Source organism: Phyllobates terribilis, unplaced genomic scaffold (genome assembly GCF_046119375.1).
Source record: "Phyllobates terribilis strain yellow unplaced genomic scaffold, ASM4611937v1 Scaffold_7516__1_contigs__length_37106, whole genome shotgun sequence".
Classification (NCBI taxonomy): domain Eukaryota; kingdom Metazoa; phylum Chordata; class Amphibia; order Anura; family Dendrobatidae; genus Phyllobates; species Phyllobates terribilis.
This window is the reverse complement of record NW_027370257.1, coordinates 16,876-37,107: the sequence shown is the minus strand read 5'-3', so window position 1 is coordinate 37,107 and position 20,232 is coordinate 16,876. Positions and strand designations below refer to the sequence as shown.

Genomic DNA, 20,232 nt, shown 5'->3' with positions numbered 1-20,232 from the left:
GCAAAATATAAACGTACTTAATTGTAATACAAATATAATCTAAACATTGTTAAACACTTCTTTAAAAACAACGTTGGGTGTAGTGTTCGACCGTCTTCCTTCTTTATCGCATACTAATATCTTCAAACCCTTCTTGCTTGTTAACCTCGAACACGCAACGTAAAGTTGGACATGAGTGAAAAACAACTCATGAAAGATAGATACCAACACTTGCAAGAGACTGTCCCTGACTCTTATTGATTGTCATGGCAAAACAAACACTAACTGGGAATTGTCTGCGCGTGAACTTGAAAGGGAGTCAAGAATCAGTAGGAGTCAACGACATCCGGGAGATCAAGACCGAATGACCAATGTTGTTACCTGATATAATGCGGCCTTTTATAACATGCTTACCAAGATCATTTATAATTAGCCTTGTTCCATTGACCAACCTTGCTGATTGATCAATGTTTCTAAGCACCATAACAGGGACGCCAATCTTTACTTTCAACTGGTGATGTGGAATTACATAAACTCTTACTGTGTTTAAATAGTCTGGTGTGTATATTTCTGTATCAGCATCTGGATGAAAATCTGATTTGCATAGGCTAATAGAACTCAAGTACTCAATTTCTTCTCCCGGAAGCAAAGACAACACAAAGTGATTAATCTGTTCTACCTCTTCGTGTGTAGGTGCAAGAATTGCGCGCTCTTCAAAATAGTTGGAAGACTGGTGAACAGTAGAAAGAGAAGGATAAACTATTTCAACAATTGCCTCAATAGGATCAAGATGGAAGTTGTGTACCAACAAATAATCGGGGATGTTGATAGTGGCCTCTCCGTCAATGTCTTCTCCAATATCTCCATTTCCGATGCTCAATATCCAATCAGAAAAACTCTTTCACTTCTTCTCTTTCGTTAACAGTATTTCCTTGTTGAATTCTCATGTTTTTCGTCAATGTCAGTACTTTGAAATGCTTCCATAAGTAGGATGAATTAATAGTTGCATACACTATATCATGCCTGCTACCCTTTGGAATAACCGGAAGAATTTGTGTAAACTCTCCTCCAAATATAACAACCTTACCTCCAAAAGGTTGATCAGCAGCGTTTGATTTCTGATCGCTCATTATATCTCTCAAGGTCTTATCAAGCGCTTCGAAACAGTATTTGCTCGTCATAGGCGCCTCATCCCATATAATAAGTTTTCCAGCACAAATCAAGTGGGCCAAGTTAGAATCCTTGTTAATACTGCAAGTGGAAGCCTCGTCTATTTGTAAAGGAATTTTGAATCGCGAATGAGCTGTTCGACCACCAGGAAGCAACAATGTTGCATTACTGCTAGAAGCAACATTAAGAACAATTTCACCTTTTGATCTAATAGACGCTGAAGCTGATCTCCATATGTAGGTCTTGCCAGTGCCTCCATAGCCGTATAAGAAGAAGACACCTCCAGAGTCACCTGAAACAGCTCCCATGATATCATCATACACCCCTTTCTGCTCATCTGTAAAGTAAGAGATCAACCGCTCGTGCTCAACTGCTAATGTATGTCTGTCGTAACGGAGCTCCTCCTGTATTAATCTGTTGCCACCCTCAGATACTAATATATGATCAACTGTAGGCATGGTGTTGAAGTGCGTCAAACTACGACCCTCTCGGTGCAATAATTTCTCAACCTCTGCAAGAGCTAGATTTTGTAACTGCTCGTCCGACAAAATCAAATCTACACATGACCCAAAGAATTGAATAATATCATTTTGTCTAACTAAATAGAAAAAGATATCATCATAAATGTAACATATCAACAAACTAAATGACAATACCAGGAATACGGAGAATCTTCTTTCGTTTCTGCAAGATATCGTCTGCAAGATACTTCCAAGTTTGTTCCCAAACATGTAATGGTTGAGCCATGTTGTTTGTACACAACAGAAAGACGAACAAAGACCTGAGATAGTGGGCTGAACCCCAAAAACTGGCTTCTTTAATCCCATCAATATACTCTTTGTCGTCATCTAACAATCCAAGCGCATAGCAAGCCTCTTTAATGGTAGGATACACAATACCTTCTATAGTACGCAACTCTTCAAACGAAGTCGGACATTTTATGTGATTGAGCAAGATTCTCAAATAATACTTCTCCCCTGCACCTGGATCTACTGGATAAATCCTACCAATAGACATTCCACGCTCTCTTTCTTTCCAAATTTTTTGTTTAGCAACCCAAACAAATTTATTCGTAAATTCTGAATATGTCAAGCCTCTTGCCTTTGGCTCTGTTCTGTTGGACTTCATCCACTCCAAAAACATGCTCCTCTCTGAACCTTCATTGTTAATGACATCTTCAATTTATGCGTCATCACCAAAATATACACTTTGTTCTCCAGGGAGATGAAAACTTAAACATTGAACAGGTAGCCACCTACACATAATAAACCAAATACTCAGTGGTAATACATCCGTATTTATTCCATATATATATATATTATTTACCTATAATTAATTTCAAACCCTAATATCCTCCATGAAGCCTCACATGCTGAAAGATAGCGACAATTGTAATAATTCTTAATTTCATCAACATCATGAATCTGATCTTCTCCTGTGGTGGAAGGCGTGATGGCTAAAGTGCAACGGTCACTTCCCTTGTTTATGTACTTGAACAAATATTTGATACTTGCCGAGCGATTGCACCACTCAACATTGATATGAGCTTGAAATTTTAGGAGCAGTTTATCGTTGTACGGTACAACATAACCATTATCTAACGGTATACCATTCTTTTCAACAGTCCTTTTATTGTCACGTCTTCTATAAATTGGGAAGCCTACATTGTCTACGGTACTATGTTCCATAAAAGATTTAGGGAAAAATTTCTTACATTTCCCGTCAACCATACAGGGAGATTTGAGATTAGAAGAACCGCAAGGACCATGCATCATGAACTCTGTTACTGCATAATGTAAAGATGGATTTCCTGTCTTAGAAGGGAGTTCTGCCGAAATAACGATGTCAAAATGTTCCGGGTAGGGAGCTTCGATGTTTTAGCAAGAAATAGCAGTATGTGTGCATGAGGCAACCCACGTTTTTGAAATTCAATCGTGTAAATAACTGCAAATAAGTATATACTTTTGTTAGTAATTGAGAATGCATTAAATATATCTTAAATAGAAATACTTAAAGCATAGAATGTAATAGAAGTACTTACTTGAAATAACTTCACCGAAAGGCTTTTCAATTTGAAATTATTAATCATTAGATCCAACTTCATTTTGAACACCGCCATATATGCCACCATGCGAATTATTAATTATTAGATCCAACTTCATTTTGACAAAATTAATTCGCATGGTGGATTGTACTGTTTCACGTATAAAAGCTTGATTATGTACAATTCAGACATATAAGTTGTAAATTTCATAATCACATTTAGTGATTGTCATTCTCTAAATTAGATATAAATAATCAAACTTAAAATAAAATTAAAATAATCAAACTCAAATTCATAAATAAACCAACAGAACAATCCAAAACAATGCAAAATCCAATAAATTGAGGTGAAAAAAAAACTTAAAGCAAACTCAAAGTCATAACTAAATAAACATTCTAAGTTCCAATAAGATAATATCCTTCCTTGCTTTTCTTCTTTGTTGTTGAAAATTCGTCTTTTGTAATATCAAACTCATCATCCAATTCTATAAGAATATGATCTCGTTTATTAGGGGTAATAGATGACGAATCCTTTGAACCTTCAATGCTTGATTTGGAATTCTGCATTTGCAAAACTTAATTATAATATACCTAATTAAAATACTTCTGTAAAATATTGAACAAAAAGAAAATAAATGATGTATTACCTCTTCTTCTAGTGCCAATTTCTCAAAATCTTGTATAATCGACGGTTCTTCAGTGGTCAGCAAAACAGTGTACGATGTCGGTAATGGCAGATTCTTTACGTTGTACTCAGTAATACCTAAATGAAATAACATTGTTTTGTTAAGTAATTCGTTGAGTTCTTCTCGGATTGAGCTATAATCACTATCCTGTAAACAATATCCATAAGTGAAGTTAGACTTTAATAAATAAAAGATACTTATGTAATAATTGTTTAAAATTCTTAAATGTAGTTTACCTTTTCAATGTTATCCAAAATTTCGGTCATTGTCTTCTTAAAAAACTTTGCTGCTGCAGTTTCGAACATTGTGACCTCAGCTGAACCCGAATCATCAATTATTGAAAACTGAATGCAAAACCTATAAAAATAACTTTTGAATGTTAACAATGTCAATTTCTGAACAATGTATCTGAAATTTTAAACTTAAAATCTTTGAAAATGCAAGAAAAAAATCATAACTGCTGCAGAAATTTAATATTTCTTATCTACTGCAGATTTGTATGGAATAACAATATTTTCAAACTAAAAATCACACCTCGGTATAGTATATTCTTCATATGATTTGCACTTATTACACCAGAACTTATTGGGTTCTTCCTCCTTGACTTTGCACTTACACACTCGATATGAATTATAGTACCAGCCATTTCGTTCTTCAATTCGGTCAATTGTGGCAAGAACAACAGCCTTAAACACCTAATATATATAAGCATAATTAAAAATGAGACAAACATAGAACTAATAATTTACTGAAACTAATGTATAAAATATAAATTGTATGGAATTTAACATACTTGTTTGTTTGCATTCAGCTCATCATTAATTTCCTTAACAGATTTGAGAATACCAGGATTTAGGAAAATTTCCCTCTCAGATAGTACTATTTCACTTGAAATATGTGAAATAGTAACCCCTTCTCCTTCTAATGTTTTTAATCTCTAATCACATAGTCAGAATATTATACAACTAACTGATAAACTAAACTAATTATAAATAATAAATAATAAGTTGCCGAATAATAGGAAATACCATTTGCATATTTTAAATAACAGTAAAAATTATTAAGCACATACCTCTTCTTGAAGTCGTATAATTCATATACGATGTCGTCATCTATAATGACTTTGTACCATCATATCCATTTGATACTATTGGTCCATTAAAATTTCCGAACATTCCCAATTTGTAGAATAACTACGATGGCATCCTTTGATGTACAACCCAAATAAGGAGTAAAATGTTTTGTAAACGAATCCCAAAACGTGCATGTTATAATATTCTTCCTGTAAATATAACAAATAAATTAATGTGTATAACATATATATAGAATATATATAGAATATGTAAAATTTTACCTTAAATCCATGAGTTGAACATTCAACCTCATTCCTTCTTTTGTGGTTGACTTGCTTTGCTCCTTTGAATTTTTCCATTGAACAATTTCTCCTATTCTAACCATAACTCCAATAACATCTGAAATTATATTAAATCCTAAAAAAGTTATAATAATTTTATTATAAACATTATAAGTTTAATATAAATAATAAATAAATAGTACCTATAAGAATGTGCTTATCTAAAGAGTTGTTGTTGACATCATTGAAGTCAACAAACTTGAACCCAAATCTGGATATGCTTATTGCTGGCTTTGGGTCCATTTTGTATCGCGATAAATGACTATTTTGTACTTATGAGGAACAAATTTGAACCTTGTAGTGTTAAAAGCTACCCTATAGTTGGAGATTTCATATGTCTTCCCCTCTAGAACATGGTCAAACGTACGCATTAACGACTCCTTGATAACGCAATGGATCCTATCACCCTAAAAAAGATGAAATAAAATAAATTTAGACGAAATTATATATAATTATATTATCTAACAAAAAAATAGGATTAGGGTAGTTTTACATAAACATGTAGTAATCGAATCTTTAAGTATTATACAATTTAATGATGTTATGGAGAGAAAAAATACTTACTTATATGTCTGAATTGGAATATTTAAATATCAATCTACCTAATCATCGAATCATTAACTATTATACAATTAAAAGATTCTTTAACAAAAGCAAGTTTAAAACTACCCTAATAAAGCATGTTTAAAATTACCTCTTCATCAATTGCTATAAAGTCACAGGAATTATACCGACCGGGACATCCTCGTTTTGCAACTTTAAAAAGCCGAATGACCATGACTGTAATAGGAAAGTAAGATTGACTACTGATTATATCAGCAATTGATTTTGATTCAGTTATTGCTCCTGCAAAATTTAAATTAAAGAAATATTAGCAATTGAAGAAATAAATATATTAGATAAAATATAGGGAATATATATGAAATATGGAAATTTCGTGGCCTCTGATTTTCATTTTCATTATAATTCTGTAAAATATGATTCATATAGTTGTAAAATATGATTCAATTGATTTTCATTTTCATTTCGTGACATGTAAAAAGATTGATGTTGGCTGAAAACGGAAATCAAAATGGTTAAAACACAGCAGAATGGTTAAAACAGGTATTCAAATCCTTAAACTACATTGAAAGTTGCTGAAAACACAAATAAGATATGATTAATCTGAAATTTTGAAAGGAAAACCTTTAAAATCTGATTCATGTGGTTGTATTATAATATATGTGTACCTTTTTTGCTTCCTATTAGCAAGTATGATTAACGTTTTGTAACTTAACTATATTGTTCCTCTTTTTATTTTTCTACCTCTACTTACTTATTTGTACACAGATAGATAGATTGATTATGTCTTTGTTTGTGTATAGGGTTTTAATGGTTTAATCTCCAATGAAAATAGCTGGATAAGACTTTATAAACCTTATTAGACTGGTTTAAGGTTAGTTCTCTATTGTGATTTTCATTTTCATTATGATTTTGTAAAATATGATTCAATTGATTTTCATTTTCATTTTGTGACCTGTAAAATATGATTCATATGGTTGTATTCTAAATTTCTAATATATGTATACCTTTTTGCTTCTTATCAATTGTCATCAAACTTGTGTCTTCAACTGATTTTGATTCTTTCATTGCTCCTGCAAAATTGAAATTACAATTATTGATATCTAAGTCTTATATTGCTGTTTTGGTACTTTCAGGTTTAGCTGGAAAAAGATTGATGTTGGCTGAAAACAGAAATCAAAATGGTTAAAACACAGCATAATGGTTAAAGCAGGTATCCAAATCCTTAAACTACATTGGAAGTTGCTGAAAACACAAATGAGATATGATTAATCTGAAATTTTGAAAGGAAAACCTTTAAAATCTAATTCATGTGGTTGTATTATAATATATGTGTACGTTTTTGCTTCTTATCAATTGTCGTCAAGTTTGTTTCTTCATCTGATTTGGCACCCTGCATGACCGAAAACTGAGAAATTGGCTTACACTTTGGTTGCTCATCTTGCAAATAGCATAAATAATGAACACTTAGGTTAATCAACAATATAACTTAATAGACTTTGAATCATGTAAATTGTGGCTTCATACCTTGGTTTATACTGGAATTGTGGTTCTGCAGAACTTCATTGGGGATAGACATTATTTATATAGTTTAAGTCTTGATTTTAGGGTTTCCTTTTGATAGTGAAATATTATGATTGAATTGTAATATGGACTGATTCACATACCGAAATTTGTGAAGATATATTCAAAATAAAGAAACTGCCATATTCTAACATTGTATTAATTTTATTTGTGCAGATTCTATGATTGAAGACATGTATGAAATGGGCAATTAAAGATATTGGCCTGATTTATTGGTTTTTCTTTTATTTTCGTTGGTAGATTGTGGAGTTTAATTGAGTTCATGAAATTGTAATAAGGCAATTTTATATAATTTGCTTAATTTATGTTATTTATATAGTTTAACTCTTGATTTTAGGGTTTTCTTTTGATAGTGAAATATTATGATTGAATTGTAATATGGGCTGATTCACATACCGAAATTGGTGAAGGTATATTCAAAATAAAGAAACTGCCATATTCTAACATTGTATTAATTTTATTTGTGCAGATTCTATGATTGAATACATGTATGAAATGGGCAATTAAAGATATTGGCATGATTTATTGGTTTTTCTTTTATTTTCGTTGGTAGATTGTGGAGTTTATTTGAGTTCAGGAAATTGTAATAAGGCAATTTTATATATTTTGCTTAATTTACGTTATTTATATAGTTTAAGTCTTGATTTTAGGATTTCCTTTTGATAGTGAAATATTATGATTGAATTGTAATATGAGCTGATTCACATACCGATGGTGAAGGTATATTCAAAATAAAGAAACTGCCATATTCTAACATTGTATTAATTTTATTTGTGCAGATTCTATGATTGAAGACATGTATGAAATGGGCAACTAAAGATATTGGTCTGATTTATTGGTTTTTTTTATTTTCGTTGGTAGATTGTGGAGTTTATTTGAGTTCAGGAAAATTGTAATAAGGCAATTTTATATATTTTGCTTGATTTATTTGATTTAGTCGTTTATTTCTTGGGGCAGATTATGGACAAATTTTGGCAGTTTTTAAAAGGTGTAGGTAGCAGCTCTTTATAATTGGTTTATTTTTTCTGATTTAGGTCTGAATGCATTTAGGTCATTTTCTCGTTTAGGAATGGAATAATGGCTCTATAATCTCGTAATAAAATATTATACATTAAATGGGTCCAGGCTGTTTGTAGATTATCTGTATGAATGACATCTGACAATTTTCTCAACTTTAACTGTGAGAGCGACACGTGACGAGTACGAATTTTGGACTGTTTATATATGTTCCTTTAGTATTATGTAGGTAGATTGAGATAAGCAAGCAAGATTGCAGACTTCATTACTTAAATGTTTATTGAAGTTGGAATCATGATAAAAGTGGAGAGCACATTTTTTGGTACAAGTGATGAACATGAGCTTTCTTTTAAGAGAATTTTCTATAAAAAAATTTAACATTTTGTGAAGATCTGAGTAAATATGCCGAGATTATCTTAGAAATTGATTTAAATCTTGTCTATTTTATAAAAGGCATTTGTATAATTTGTGAAGAAAATATACCAAACATTGCATAACTACCTTAAATTATTGTACTAGTAATATAATTCATCATGTAGTGTATATAAATCATCAATTTATCATGGGTCTCACTTGTAGTGCCCCCAATTATATATTTATGTCAAATATTCTTATTATATACTCTCTCTCTCTATATTAAATTTCACTCCAAACTCCAAATATAAACCCCTGTAATCCAACAATATAAAGCTTAAATTGTATATATTAAATTCAAAATCATACAAATTAAAAAACATAAATTCTTAAATTAGAACCTAAAATTTTAAATCTTAAATCTATATCCAAAATTATGAGAGTAAACTTTCAAACCCTATATTTTAGTTTCAGTAAAGCTTTTTGAAAACTTAAACTTAAAATAGCTTACTTTTTCTATCAAACTATGTAATTAGTTTACAAATTAATACTCACTATGTCCTCTTTTATATCTTTCATTTCTAACCAGGCACAAATTGTTGATGCATGTTTTCTTTTACTTATATCTTTAATTAACATAGAAATTATAAGAATTTTATATTATTGTAGTATTTATAAAGACGAATAAAACAAGACCATACTTGTCCATGTTTTCCCTTATATATTTAGAAAAATAATGAAAATACTAATACGTTATGAATAGTGTCATTTTAACGAATGAGAACCATATTTAAGAACGGAGAGGATATTAAACTGGCTTAATAAATTTAAACTAGTTTAACTGACTTTAATTTTATTAATGTGTAACGTACCCCAACATTAGAGAAACTTTATTTTCCATCTCTATTAATATTACTTAACTTTTATGAAATTTTTTAACTTGTACTCGTCCCCTTTTATTCTTCTCCTTTCTTCCCGGCACGTTTGCCGATACGTGTTTTCTACGGTAAATATTTCCAAAATAAAATTACTAAAAATTATAAAATTTATATCTTGTTAAAGTACTCGTCGAGATGAATAAAACAAGATCAAACATGACTATATTTTTCAACATACATTGAGAAAAATCGAGAAAATTCTATCAAGACGTGAATAGTGAATAGAAAAGAAATGAAAAGAATAAAAAGGGACGGAGGGAGTAATGACATTCGACTACCTTTCTAACGAAATTTAAGGTAATGTAATGATTTGATCTAGTTCAAATATTCATTTGGTTCCGATTTCATGTCCATCTATTTCCTGGATTCGAACTCAAGCGTTAACTACTACTTCAATTTCAACTCAAATTTTAATTCTACATACCGCACACATTCCTAATAAACAAATACATTAAAAAACCCACAATATACTATTTATCACAACAAAGAATATTAAGCTCCGTAACCAAACTTCATATTATTGTTACAATCTGTCCTTTTCCTCACCTCCATCCCTGTATATATATACAATGCACCCATCTGATCTCTCAACACACTACACACACAAAATACATCTTCAAAGGAACAATGAGGTGCACATTATTATTATTATTCCTGCTAGCAGCCATGGCGGTCATAAACAGTGTTGAGGGTCGCCGGAGACCGGTGGGCCCAGACAGGAAGTCAGCGGGAAACTACTGCGAATACGCAGCGATCAATTGCAGAGCTCATACTGCATCGATAGAGGAGTTCGGTGCTGTGGGAGACGGTGTGACGGTGAACACGAAGGTGTTTCAGGCCGCAGTAGATCATCTTAGTCAGTATGAGTATAATGGTGGGTCTATGTTGTATGTACCGCCGGGGAAATGGCTTACAGGGAGCTTTAATGTTACCTCTCACTTCACTCTCTTTCTTCATCAGGATGCTGTCATTTTGGCTTCTCAGGTAAAATGTTAATCTTTTTTTAACTTTTATTAAGTAGAATATGATAGATTCCGTTAAAATTTACCCCTTAGGTATAAAAATTCCATATTTGAAGTTACTATTGAATATTATGAGGTGAGTTCCGGTGAAAATAACCCTTATGGTGTGAAGTGTGAAACATGTTGATCCATTAAATTAGAAAATGGAGGGCTGAGATTAAAAGATGGATTTTTTAATGAATCCATGCGGTGACATTTTTGTAATTAGTGGTGAACTGTTATTTTTATTTTATTTTTACGTTTTCTGGGTGATTTTTTTATCCCTTTAAATGTGAACATTAGCGTGTTATATGTGAACATTAATGTGTTATATGTGTATCCGAGAAAGTTCGCACTTCATACTATAAAGATTGTTTTCACCGGATCCTTATTCTGAATATTATATATGAATGAATATATATTTGTGAAGTTTTTTTTTAATGTCACTCTATATTTGAAGAATGAATTCAAATGTAAACCTTTAGAAATATAAGATCAATATTATGTGTTGGATAATCTTTTTATAGTAAAAGTTAGATAAAGAGACCTACTTTGTTTGGTAGTTCAAGGGGACTACTTTAAACAAGTTACTTTATGTGTATAAGCTTAATTCTCCATCTAGTATATACATATATTTCGAAATAAAATAGCCTAAAATACCCCATTTTATATTATTGGACTTGAATTTTAGTAAGAAAATAAAATAAAGTAAAGTAAATAATTATTTGGGTTATAATTTTTGGTGGAATAGTTGCTAGAAGAATAAGGCTAATCTTAGGGTGTAGCCAGGTGGTATTACAATAAAATTATTTGTTCCTTACAAAGTCTGAAAGTCGTTTATTATGGATTTGTAAATTTTCTGTTTGTTATTGGATTTGTAGACGAATGATTTTATTTGTTACGAGACATTGTCTGAAAATCTGTAACAACTGAAACTCATAATGAACGGTTTTGTAGTGCATATATCATTTGGGATAATTTTATCATAATTTATTTCAAATATTAAACTACAAATAAAGTTGAACCAGATAAGTTTGTTAGATTGAAAATTAAACTAAAACTAGAAAGTTACAGTTTAATATTTTATTACTTTTAAGTGATTAATTGACTGAGAAATGGTCATTCATTTTAAAATTTCAAAGGAGTTGGTAAATGACAATGAGGCATATGAAAAATGCAAAATTCAAAATTGAAAAATCCCCTTTGATTTAGAAAAAACTTGCAATAAATACTAACATTTGAATTAGTGTATCGATATTGATTTTCAGAATCATTTTGGTTGAATAACATTCCTAATCTATGTAATCACTTATCTAGAAGAAAAGTAAATAATACTATGTCTATTTGAATAATATATATGTGGGTTAGTTCGAAAGAAACAATAATTGGGGTTGACGGGGACTCCTAACTCGTACATGATCACGGGAGTCCACAGATTGAATTGAACGATTGCGGTGTGTAGGTAGGTAAGGTGATTGTAAGTTTGTAACATACAACCAATTTTTTTTTTTGCAACTTTCGTACCTTGATTAATTTGTGTTATACTTCATGTTGTTGTCCTGTTCGCTGTCCCCAACATTGGTTGTGTAACATACAACCAAGTTTTGTAAGTATTTGTAGTCAGTAAAAACAACCTCTACATATGTGCTTCTGTACTGTATAGCTCTTACATTTCATCATCTTTGTTGCGATGTGCTTTTTTAGTTGGCTCATTAGAATATACTACTGTACTAACTTGGGAGTAAAATTAATAATCTTATCATGATCGTTTCTTTTTTTAATAATGAAATTTAAGTTGATAAGAGTACAAGGCCAAAATGCCATTTGAAAAATGGCTAGCAATTAATTAGAAGAGACATGCTATATTATAGAAAAGTTTATGTGAGGATATGTGTTTATCTCAGGACTTTTCAAAGTATATTTTGATGTCAAACTATACTTTTGTTATACTATGTATATATGCTATAGAAACACTTCACATAAAATTTCCCCATAAATTAAACACATAAATTGGGCATTTTATATTATTAGCCTTTATACTTTTTTAATTTACTCCATCCGTCTCATAATATAGTGTTCATTCTTGTTTACACAATATTGACGATCGGAGTTTATTTTCTCGATTTTTGCTAATGTATAAGAAAAAATATAGACATGCGAAGTCTTGTTTGATTCGTCTTGATAAGTACTTTTATAATATATATTTTTTATAATTTGTACTAACATATAATAATAGATATTAACGATATAAAACGTATATCGACAAGTGTATAAAAGTAAATGGAACTATATTATAGGGCGGAGAGAGCAGTACCTAAAACATGTTAAGAAATGTATCTTTCTACACAAATCATCTTCTTTTCTTCAAATTTATCTTTCAGTATTTAACTCATTATCTGCTTTTTTATCTCCCTAATTATGCTTCTTTGTCTTAGAGGCTTATTAATAGAGAATATAGCGGTTTATTAGGTACAATTTGTTTTAAGAAAATCAGTGTGAAACTTTCTAAAATGAGATGACATAGATTAATAAGCTGTCTTATGAATCAAATTAATTTCTAACTATATGTAAAATGAAAACTAAACTCAAAATTCTCACTGCACATGATTTATGAATATAATCAGGACATAAACGAATATCCATTGATCGATGCCTTACCGTCTTACGGAAGAGGAAGAGATGCTCCGGGAGGAAGATACATCAGCTTGATCTTCGGAACTAATCTCACCGATGTCATCATCACCGGTATACAAAATTACATCATACAAAAATCTAAATTTTTGTTAACTGTCAGAAATTAACTGTTAATATGGGGATTAGGTGACAATGGAACAATAGACGGACAGGGAGAAATGTGGTGGGATAAGTTCCATAAGAAGGAGCTGAAATACACAAGGCCTTATATAATTGAGTTTATGTATTCTGATACCATTCAGATCTCAAATCTTACTCTTGTGAACTCTCCTTCTTGGAATGTTCATCCTGTTTATAGCAGGTAATTTAATCACTTAATTCACCAGTACTGACACTGTTCAGCGTTAATCGTCATTTATAATGGAGTTTTGTATGTTTGGCAGAGACATTCTTATTAAGTACATTACAATCATTGCCCCTGTGAAATCTCCTAATACAGACGGCATAAACCCTGGTAAACCGTTTTCTTTTGTGACTAAATTTGAAAAGCTTTTTTGATAATGATATCTGAATATCTTGTATGCCTATGAGATATTATTCACATTCATATAAATATTTAATATTATTAATATATCAATATTAAAATTAGGCGGAAGTTTATGTTAAAATTAAATTTTAAAATACTAAAATTTCAAAACTGAATTTCACTATCGAAAATAATGAACGTAAAATTATAAAATATAAATATAAAGTATGAAATTTAGTTTTAAAAAGATAAGATTACAAAAAAATTAAATTAAACGATGTCAAATGGAAATTACAATTGATAAACATGGATAATAATGGATTTTTTTTTTGTTAAGAGAGAAACTTTTAATAATTTAAGGTCTATTAAACTATTTTAAATCAACTTAGTTTCATTTTACCCAAATACTAAATACATAGTCAAGAGAAAAAGTACACTAGTTTAAGGTTCTCGTAAAAAACATTTAGGTATGACATATCAATCATATGATAGTAATTTTCGTAGGTTGGACTAATGTTACAATTTTGGTAGAAAAATACATTAACAAACACTTTGGTACATTAAATTGTTACCTTAACTTAGCAACTTTATTACATCATCAGATTCGTGCACAAACACAAGGATAGAAGACTGTTACATAGTCTCGGGAGACGACTGCGTAGCGGTTAAGAGCGGTTGGGACGAGTACGGAATCTCGTACGGTATGCCGACTAAACAACTAATAATTCGGCGGCTAACTTGCATCTCGCCGACCAGTGCCGTCATTGCCCTCGGTAGTGAAATGTCCGGTGGGATCGAAGACGTACGAGCAGAAGACATACTCGCCATCAACTCTGAGTCTGGCGTCAGGATTAAATCCGGCGCCGGTAGAGGTGGCTATGTGAAGGACATATATGTAAGGGGTTTCACCATGCATACTATGAAGTGGGCCTTTTGGATGACCGGTAATTATGGGTCACATCCTGATGATAAGTTTGACCCTAACGCCCTTCCCATCATTCAGAATATCAATTACAGGTATGCATAGCTTTATTTTATCATAATATTATCTGTTCGATGACTATAAGAGGCCGAGCTTGTCTTCCGATCCATTTTTGATACTCTCAAAAAAAAGATAATGGAGTCAAAGGTTTAGATCATTGTTTAGGAATTAAAAAACTTTCCTATAATTAGGCTGAACTTATTCATGGACTAAACAAGCACGCTAGTTACTTCTTAATTAAGTATATACTTAGTTAAGGTATTCAACACATATTTAAGCTGAAACAGGAGCTAGTTGGCACTGAAACTAGAGTAATTAATTAGCTTGGTTTTTGTTCCAAGACTAGCTGATTGTTCATTAGAACTACTACTGATATTTCAAGTCGAAATGACAAGATTACTAGTATATAACAAATATTCAAGGACGTTCATAATTGAATTGGTGTATTGCTAAAAGGGAAATAAGGGATGAAAAAATGTGCCAAACTATCCAAAGCTTCCTCAACTTTGATAAATGAATATGTGCGATAAATATTTACCTTTGCAACAGGGATATGGTGGCGGATGATGTCCAGATGGCGGCTCGATTAGAGGGAATAGCGGGCGATCCATTTAAGCAGATATGTATATCGAACGTCACTATAACCTTGGCTGCCAAGGCAAAGAAGGTCCAGTGGACCTGCACCGACATCGAAGGGATATCGAGTGGGGTGTCACCGAGGCCTTGCGATCAGCTACCGGAGCAAGCGAATGAGGGTTTGACTGAGTGTGAGTTTCCATGTGATCGACTTCCTATTGAAGATGTTGAGTTGAAGACTTGTGGGTATATGATTTGATAATGGTTGATTAGATGATAAAATGTATAAACTTATGCATTTATATTTGGATTTCCCGTGGAGAAGTTGTTTTGTCCATCGGAAGAAATTATGGGTGTTGTGTTTGAAGATCTACCGTTATTGAATCGAATCAAGAAGCGATGAGATTGATTAGTTGGACTAATGATATGATCAATTGAGCATTCAAAATTGTGCTGACATTTGCATATGATATGACACACTTGGAATAGACGTTCTTGAAGATTATATGGGCTAAAAATACTGGGCCGGTATAATCAAATTAATGGCCCAATAATCCAATTAAAGCAGCAATTTACACATGATTTTAAAATTGTTCACAACTGCAACAGGTTAGGGAACTTCTGAAGAACTGACTTGTCCAGGGAATCTCGGCTGTTGTAGAAGGCTGCTCTGAAAGCTTCATGGAAGAACTCGATTGTGCTCAAACCCGTAGGTATCAAGCTACCTTTTGAACTTGTAGAGAAGAAGCTTAAGGAGATTTGGAAGAACAGGGGCGTATTTCAGGTGACCGATATACCGCGTGGCACTAGTAAAAAAATAGCTTTTTACCACGGTTAATTGGCAAATGTTACTACGGTTTGACAACCGTGGTAAACTTGGCCGTGGTAAACGTGTTACTACGGTTAATCATTTTACTACGGTTACACACTTACCACGGCTATGCAACCGTGTTATATATCAAAATGTAGTAAAATGGTAATGTTTCCGTCAATGATTGAACCGAAGTAACACATCCTAACTGTGGTAAATCATCTCGTGGTAATTTTGTGTCAACCGTGGTTAATTTACACCAGAGCAATATTCATCGAACCGTGGTAATTTCTCTAATAGTAGTAAACACGTGATGTGGTATATATGTACATTTAATACGGTTCTATTGTTTAATATTTATATCAGTTGTTATTTAATCATTTAATAACTATAATATATAAATATGAGTTTCTAACAAAATATATATTACTATATACTCAAATATCAAACATCTAAATATTGTAATAAATACGATAAGGCGTAGATCCCAATCACATAAATGAATAACTATATCATGTATAATACTTTCAAGAATAAAATTATCAAAAATATGTTTTTAAACTAAGTAGCAAGTCCATGAAACTTTGCACATATGTTGCTCATTGGTCTCGAATTTCATCAATCTGGTTCTCTGAATAAGTAATGGACGCTCACAATTCTGCATAACACTGTCATAATAAAAATTTATTTTAGAAACGATGTGATACATTAATATAAAATTCAAGATTCAAAAACTAATTACTAGTACAGAAAGTGCATTTCTCGGGAGTTTTTTAACAAAACAGAAAGGGGTTTTCAAGTCCGGTTATATGCGCTAAAAATATTGTCCATTTCTTATTACGCCACCCATTAGACCTTTTTGAAGAAGGTTCTGTTATGGCTGAGAAAGGTCTCTCAAGTGTTTTATACAACTCCTGAGAAACTACAGACACGGTCAGGATTTTTTTAAAAACTCCTGAGAAACAACAAACACGATCAGGAATTTTTAGTTTTTAAAAAACTCCTAAGAAAAGTTTCTCAGCAGTTTAAAAAACACTTGAGAGAGATGGGCATAGAGGGAATCCAATTCATGAGTCTGTCAAGAAGGCACAGAGAAAGTCGAATGATGATATAAAGATCCATCAGAACTACGCAAATATTGAACCATCCTAAAATCAAGTTCAATCTCGCATATTAATACCCAAAACTGTAGCAAATATAGATTTCCTCTGAGGTCCAAGGAAAATAGAACATCATCTAACATCATCTTCTACTAGATAAAGCAAACCACAAAAGGGAGATCAAATACACCACCACAATAATTGCTAGGAAATTTATACACAATAAACTCTCACATTACCTGAAGCAAAATCAGCTTCGCCAATAGCATATCGCTCGCAGGCCTATATTGAAGAAATGAAACAGGGAACATGTTAAAAGTCTGGCCAAGCAGATACAAACAACATCAACCATTATGTTCTTTTTAGAAAATGATATAATATTCAATCAACAAAAACAGTGTACAAATGGGTATTTGCCAAAGAGGAGTTGGCTTTGAGAAACTTGTTGTCTATCACTACTTCCTTACCATCAGACCTGCAGGAAATTCAAAACCCAAAAAATATTACTAAGTATGACATTTCGTAATTGAACATCTTAATAGTGGAAAAAGCAGAGAGCTTGATCTTTCTTGCTAAGCAAAGGAGCTTTAAGGAAACTGTCATGGGGGACAATCATAATGGCAACTAATAAAATCAATAAGAAGACTTGGAAAATAAGAGGGAAATGATGTACAAAGATGTTATTCCAGAGCACTTGAAGTTGATCTTCCTGTTTTTTCTGGAATTTCAGTGCTTTAATAAGATACCAAGTCAACTGAGTTCTATGCATACAACATCTAGCGATGGAAAAATACATATTTATTATGATAAACAAACTGCCTAACCTTGTTTCTCCATATTTTTTAGGGCTACTGGCTGCTCCACATAATTTGTAAGGTTATAACAGTTTGCATCGAATGAGATTTTACATCACATGCCAAAAACACAACTAGCACAAGCTGATGAAGAAGGAATATTTCTTGCATCTCTTTATTTTACTTGTACTCTTTTATCAGCAACATCATCATAGTATTCCTCGTTGACCTGCATTTCCACCCATTCTGTATCGGATGGTTGTCCCTGACAATATCCAAGGTGATATTTTTAGTGAATTGGTTCAGCTCCTGCATAAAACACCTGCATAAAACAAACTATTGGCAAAGCTGCATAAAACACCTGCATAAATATCTAAGGCCTTAGAAAGAGAGATTTAGGAGATTTAGGAAAACACCTGCATAAATATCCAGCTGCATAAAACACCTGCATAAGATAAGAGAGATTTAGAACAAATTTAGTGAATTGGTTCAGCACCTACATGAAACAAACTATTTTATGGTTACCTTCTTCAAACATCTCAAAAAATCCAACAACCCATTGACCTGCATTTTCCACCCATTCTATATGGTTTACACGAGCAGGTTTGGCTACAGTTTGAATCTGTATATAGGAAGATAAATGAACTCAGATACTGGATAATTCTACCAAACTTCCTAGCTGTATTCTAAATGTTAATACACACGAGTGTAGTCTAAGAGAAGCGTTCCCGATGATAATGATTTGGTTATACATGCTTCTTAATGCTACCAACACTTTGAACTCTTCTTTCATCTTCCTTTTCACCAGCCTTCAAAATCCAGCTTATGTTCTTCATTTTTCCTGCCAAAACAACGCGTCGGTAGAGAAATCAAATGAGTTTTAGACGAAATCAGAAATTGGAAGGAAAACTGATGAGTTAATTGGATTCAAATGCGGTTCTGTTAAGCAGAAATTTCTTACATTCAAATGCGAGAGCAAGGTAATTAGATTTATATGCGGTTCTATTAAGCAAACCATCTCTCAAATCTCAGAGCACGTTAAGTAGATTCACAGCATCGAAGAAGTTGTGAAGGCACGATTAGACATCATCACCATAGCCTCGCCATTAATGTTGAACAATTGACGGTTGCATTTCAAATCCAATTGAGCATCAAGTGTGAGATGTTGATATCTCTCTCCTTCAATCCTGAAGCAGCAACGAGGAGCCAGGAAACCCGCTTCCTATCTCCAGATTTGAGAGGTTGTCAGCATGAAGCGATCAATCAACAAATGAAGCTTACCACAAGACTGAGGACCCGTATTCACCATCTACATTGATCTCATGCGTCACAACTGAGGAACGCGTTCAATTTGGGGCTTCGTGAGATCTCCTGCATCGACACCACTGAGGAACCCTAATTTTGGGTATGTGGAGAAAGAAAGGGTTTTAATTTGGAGGGTATAAAATATTACTTATAATTTATATATTTAAAATATTTCCGTGCATGACACGAGATATACACTAGTTTCATTTTATAGATATAGTATAGAACGATCCTCAATGGTGTATTAACTCATTTTCCTTCCTATATGATACTTGAATTAATCAAAACAAGATATCCAAATGAGTCATCAATTCATATCTCCTAAAATCTCTCTTATCTTATGATAATACGATATAATATCAAATTATATCTCCTAAAATATCTCTTATCTTATAGTAGTATAATATAATATTGTTTTTTTATAAGATTCTATTTTAGTTTAGTTTATTTTAAAACTACATCTCCTAAATCTCTCTTATTTTATGATTTTCTGTTTTTTCTTTCTTTATTTATTTATATATATTAAAGTTATAATTAGATATATTATTTCTATGATAGTATAATACAATGTTATTTTTTATAAAATTTTATTTTATTTTAATTTATTTTCAAAACTACATCTCCTAATAATGTACTTCCTCCATCCCTAAATAAAGATCTCATTTCAACTTTGCACATTTGTCGATGCTTGTTTTGTTTCGTTAATATCTCTAATAATACAACTCCAAAAATTATAAAATTTTAATATTATTAAAAT

General features: G+C 32.0%; 1 protein-coding gene and 1 pseudogene across 1 annotated transcript; one reads left to right on the top strand and one right to left on the bottom strand.

Annotated features, from left to right (window-relative positions):
* Positions 1-39: 39 nt before the first annotated feature.
* On the bottom strand, positions 40-3,268 carry LOC141251680 (uncharacterized; annotated as a pseudogene).
* A 7,144-nt stretch (positions 3,269-10,412) lies between these two features.
* Positions 10,413-15,724, top strand: LOC141251679 (uncharacterized). The gene is made up of 6 exons (XM_073670395.1): positions 10,413-10,730; positions 13,372-13,492; positions 13,568-13,742; positions 13,825-13,895; positions 14,510-14,924; positions 15,439-15,724. The coding sequence occupies exons 1-6, from the start codon at positions 10,413-10,415 to the stop codon at positions 15,722-15,724; spliced, it is 1,386 nt and encodes a 461-aa protein (XP_073526496.1).
* Positions 15,725-20,232: the final 4,508 nt, after the last annotated feature.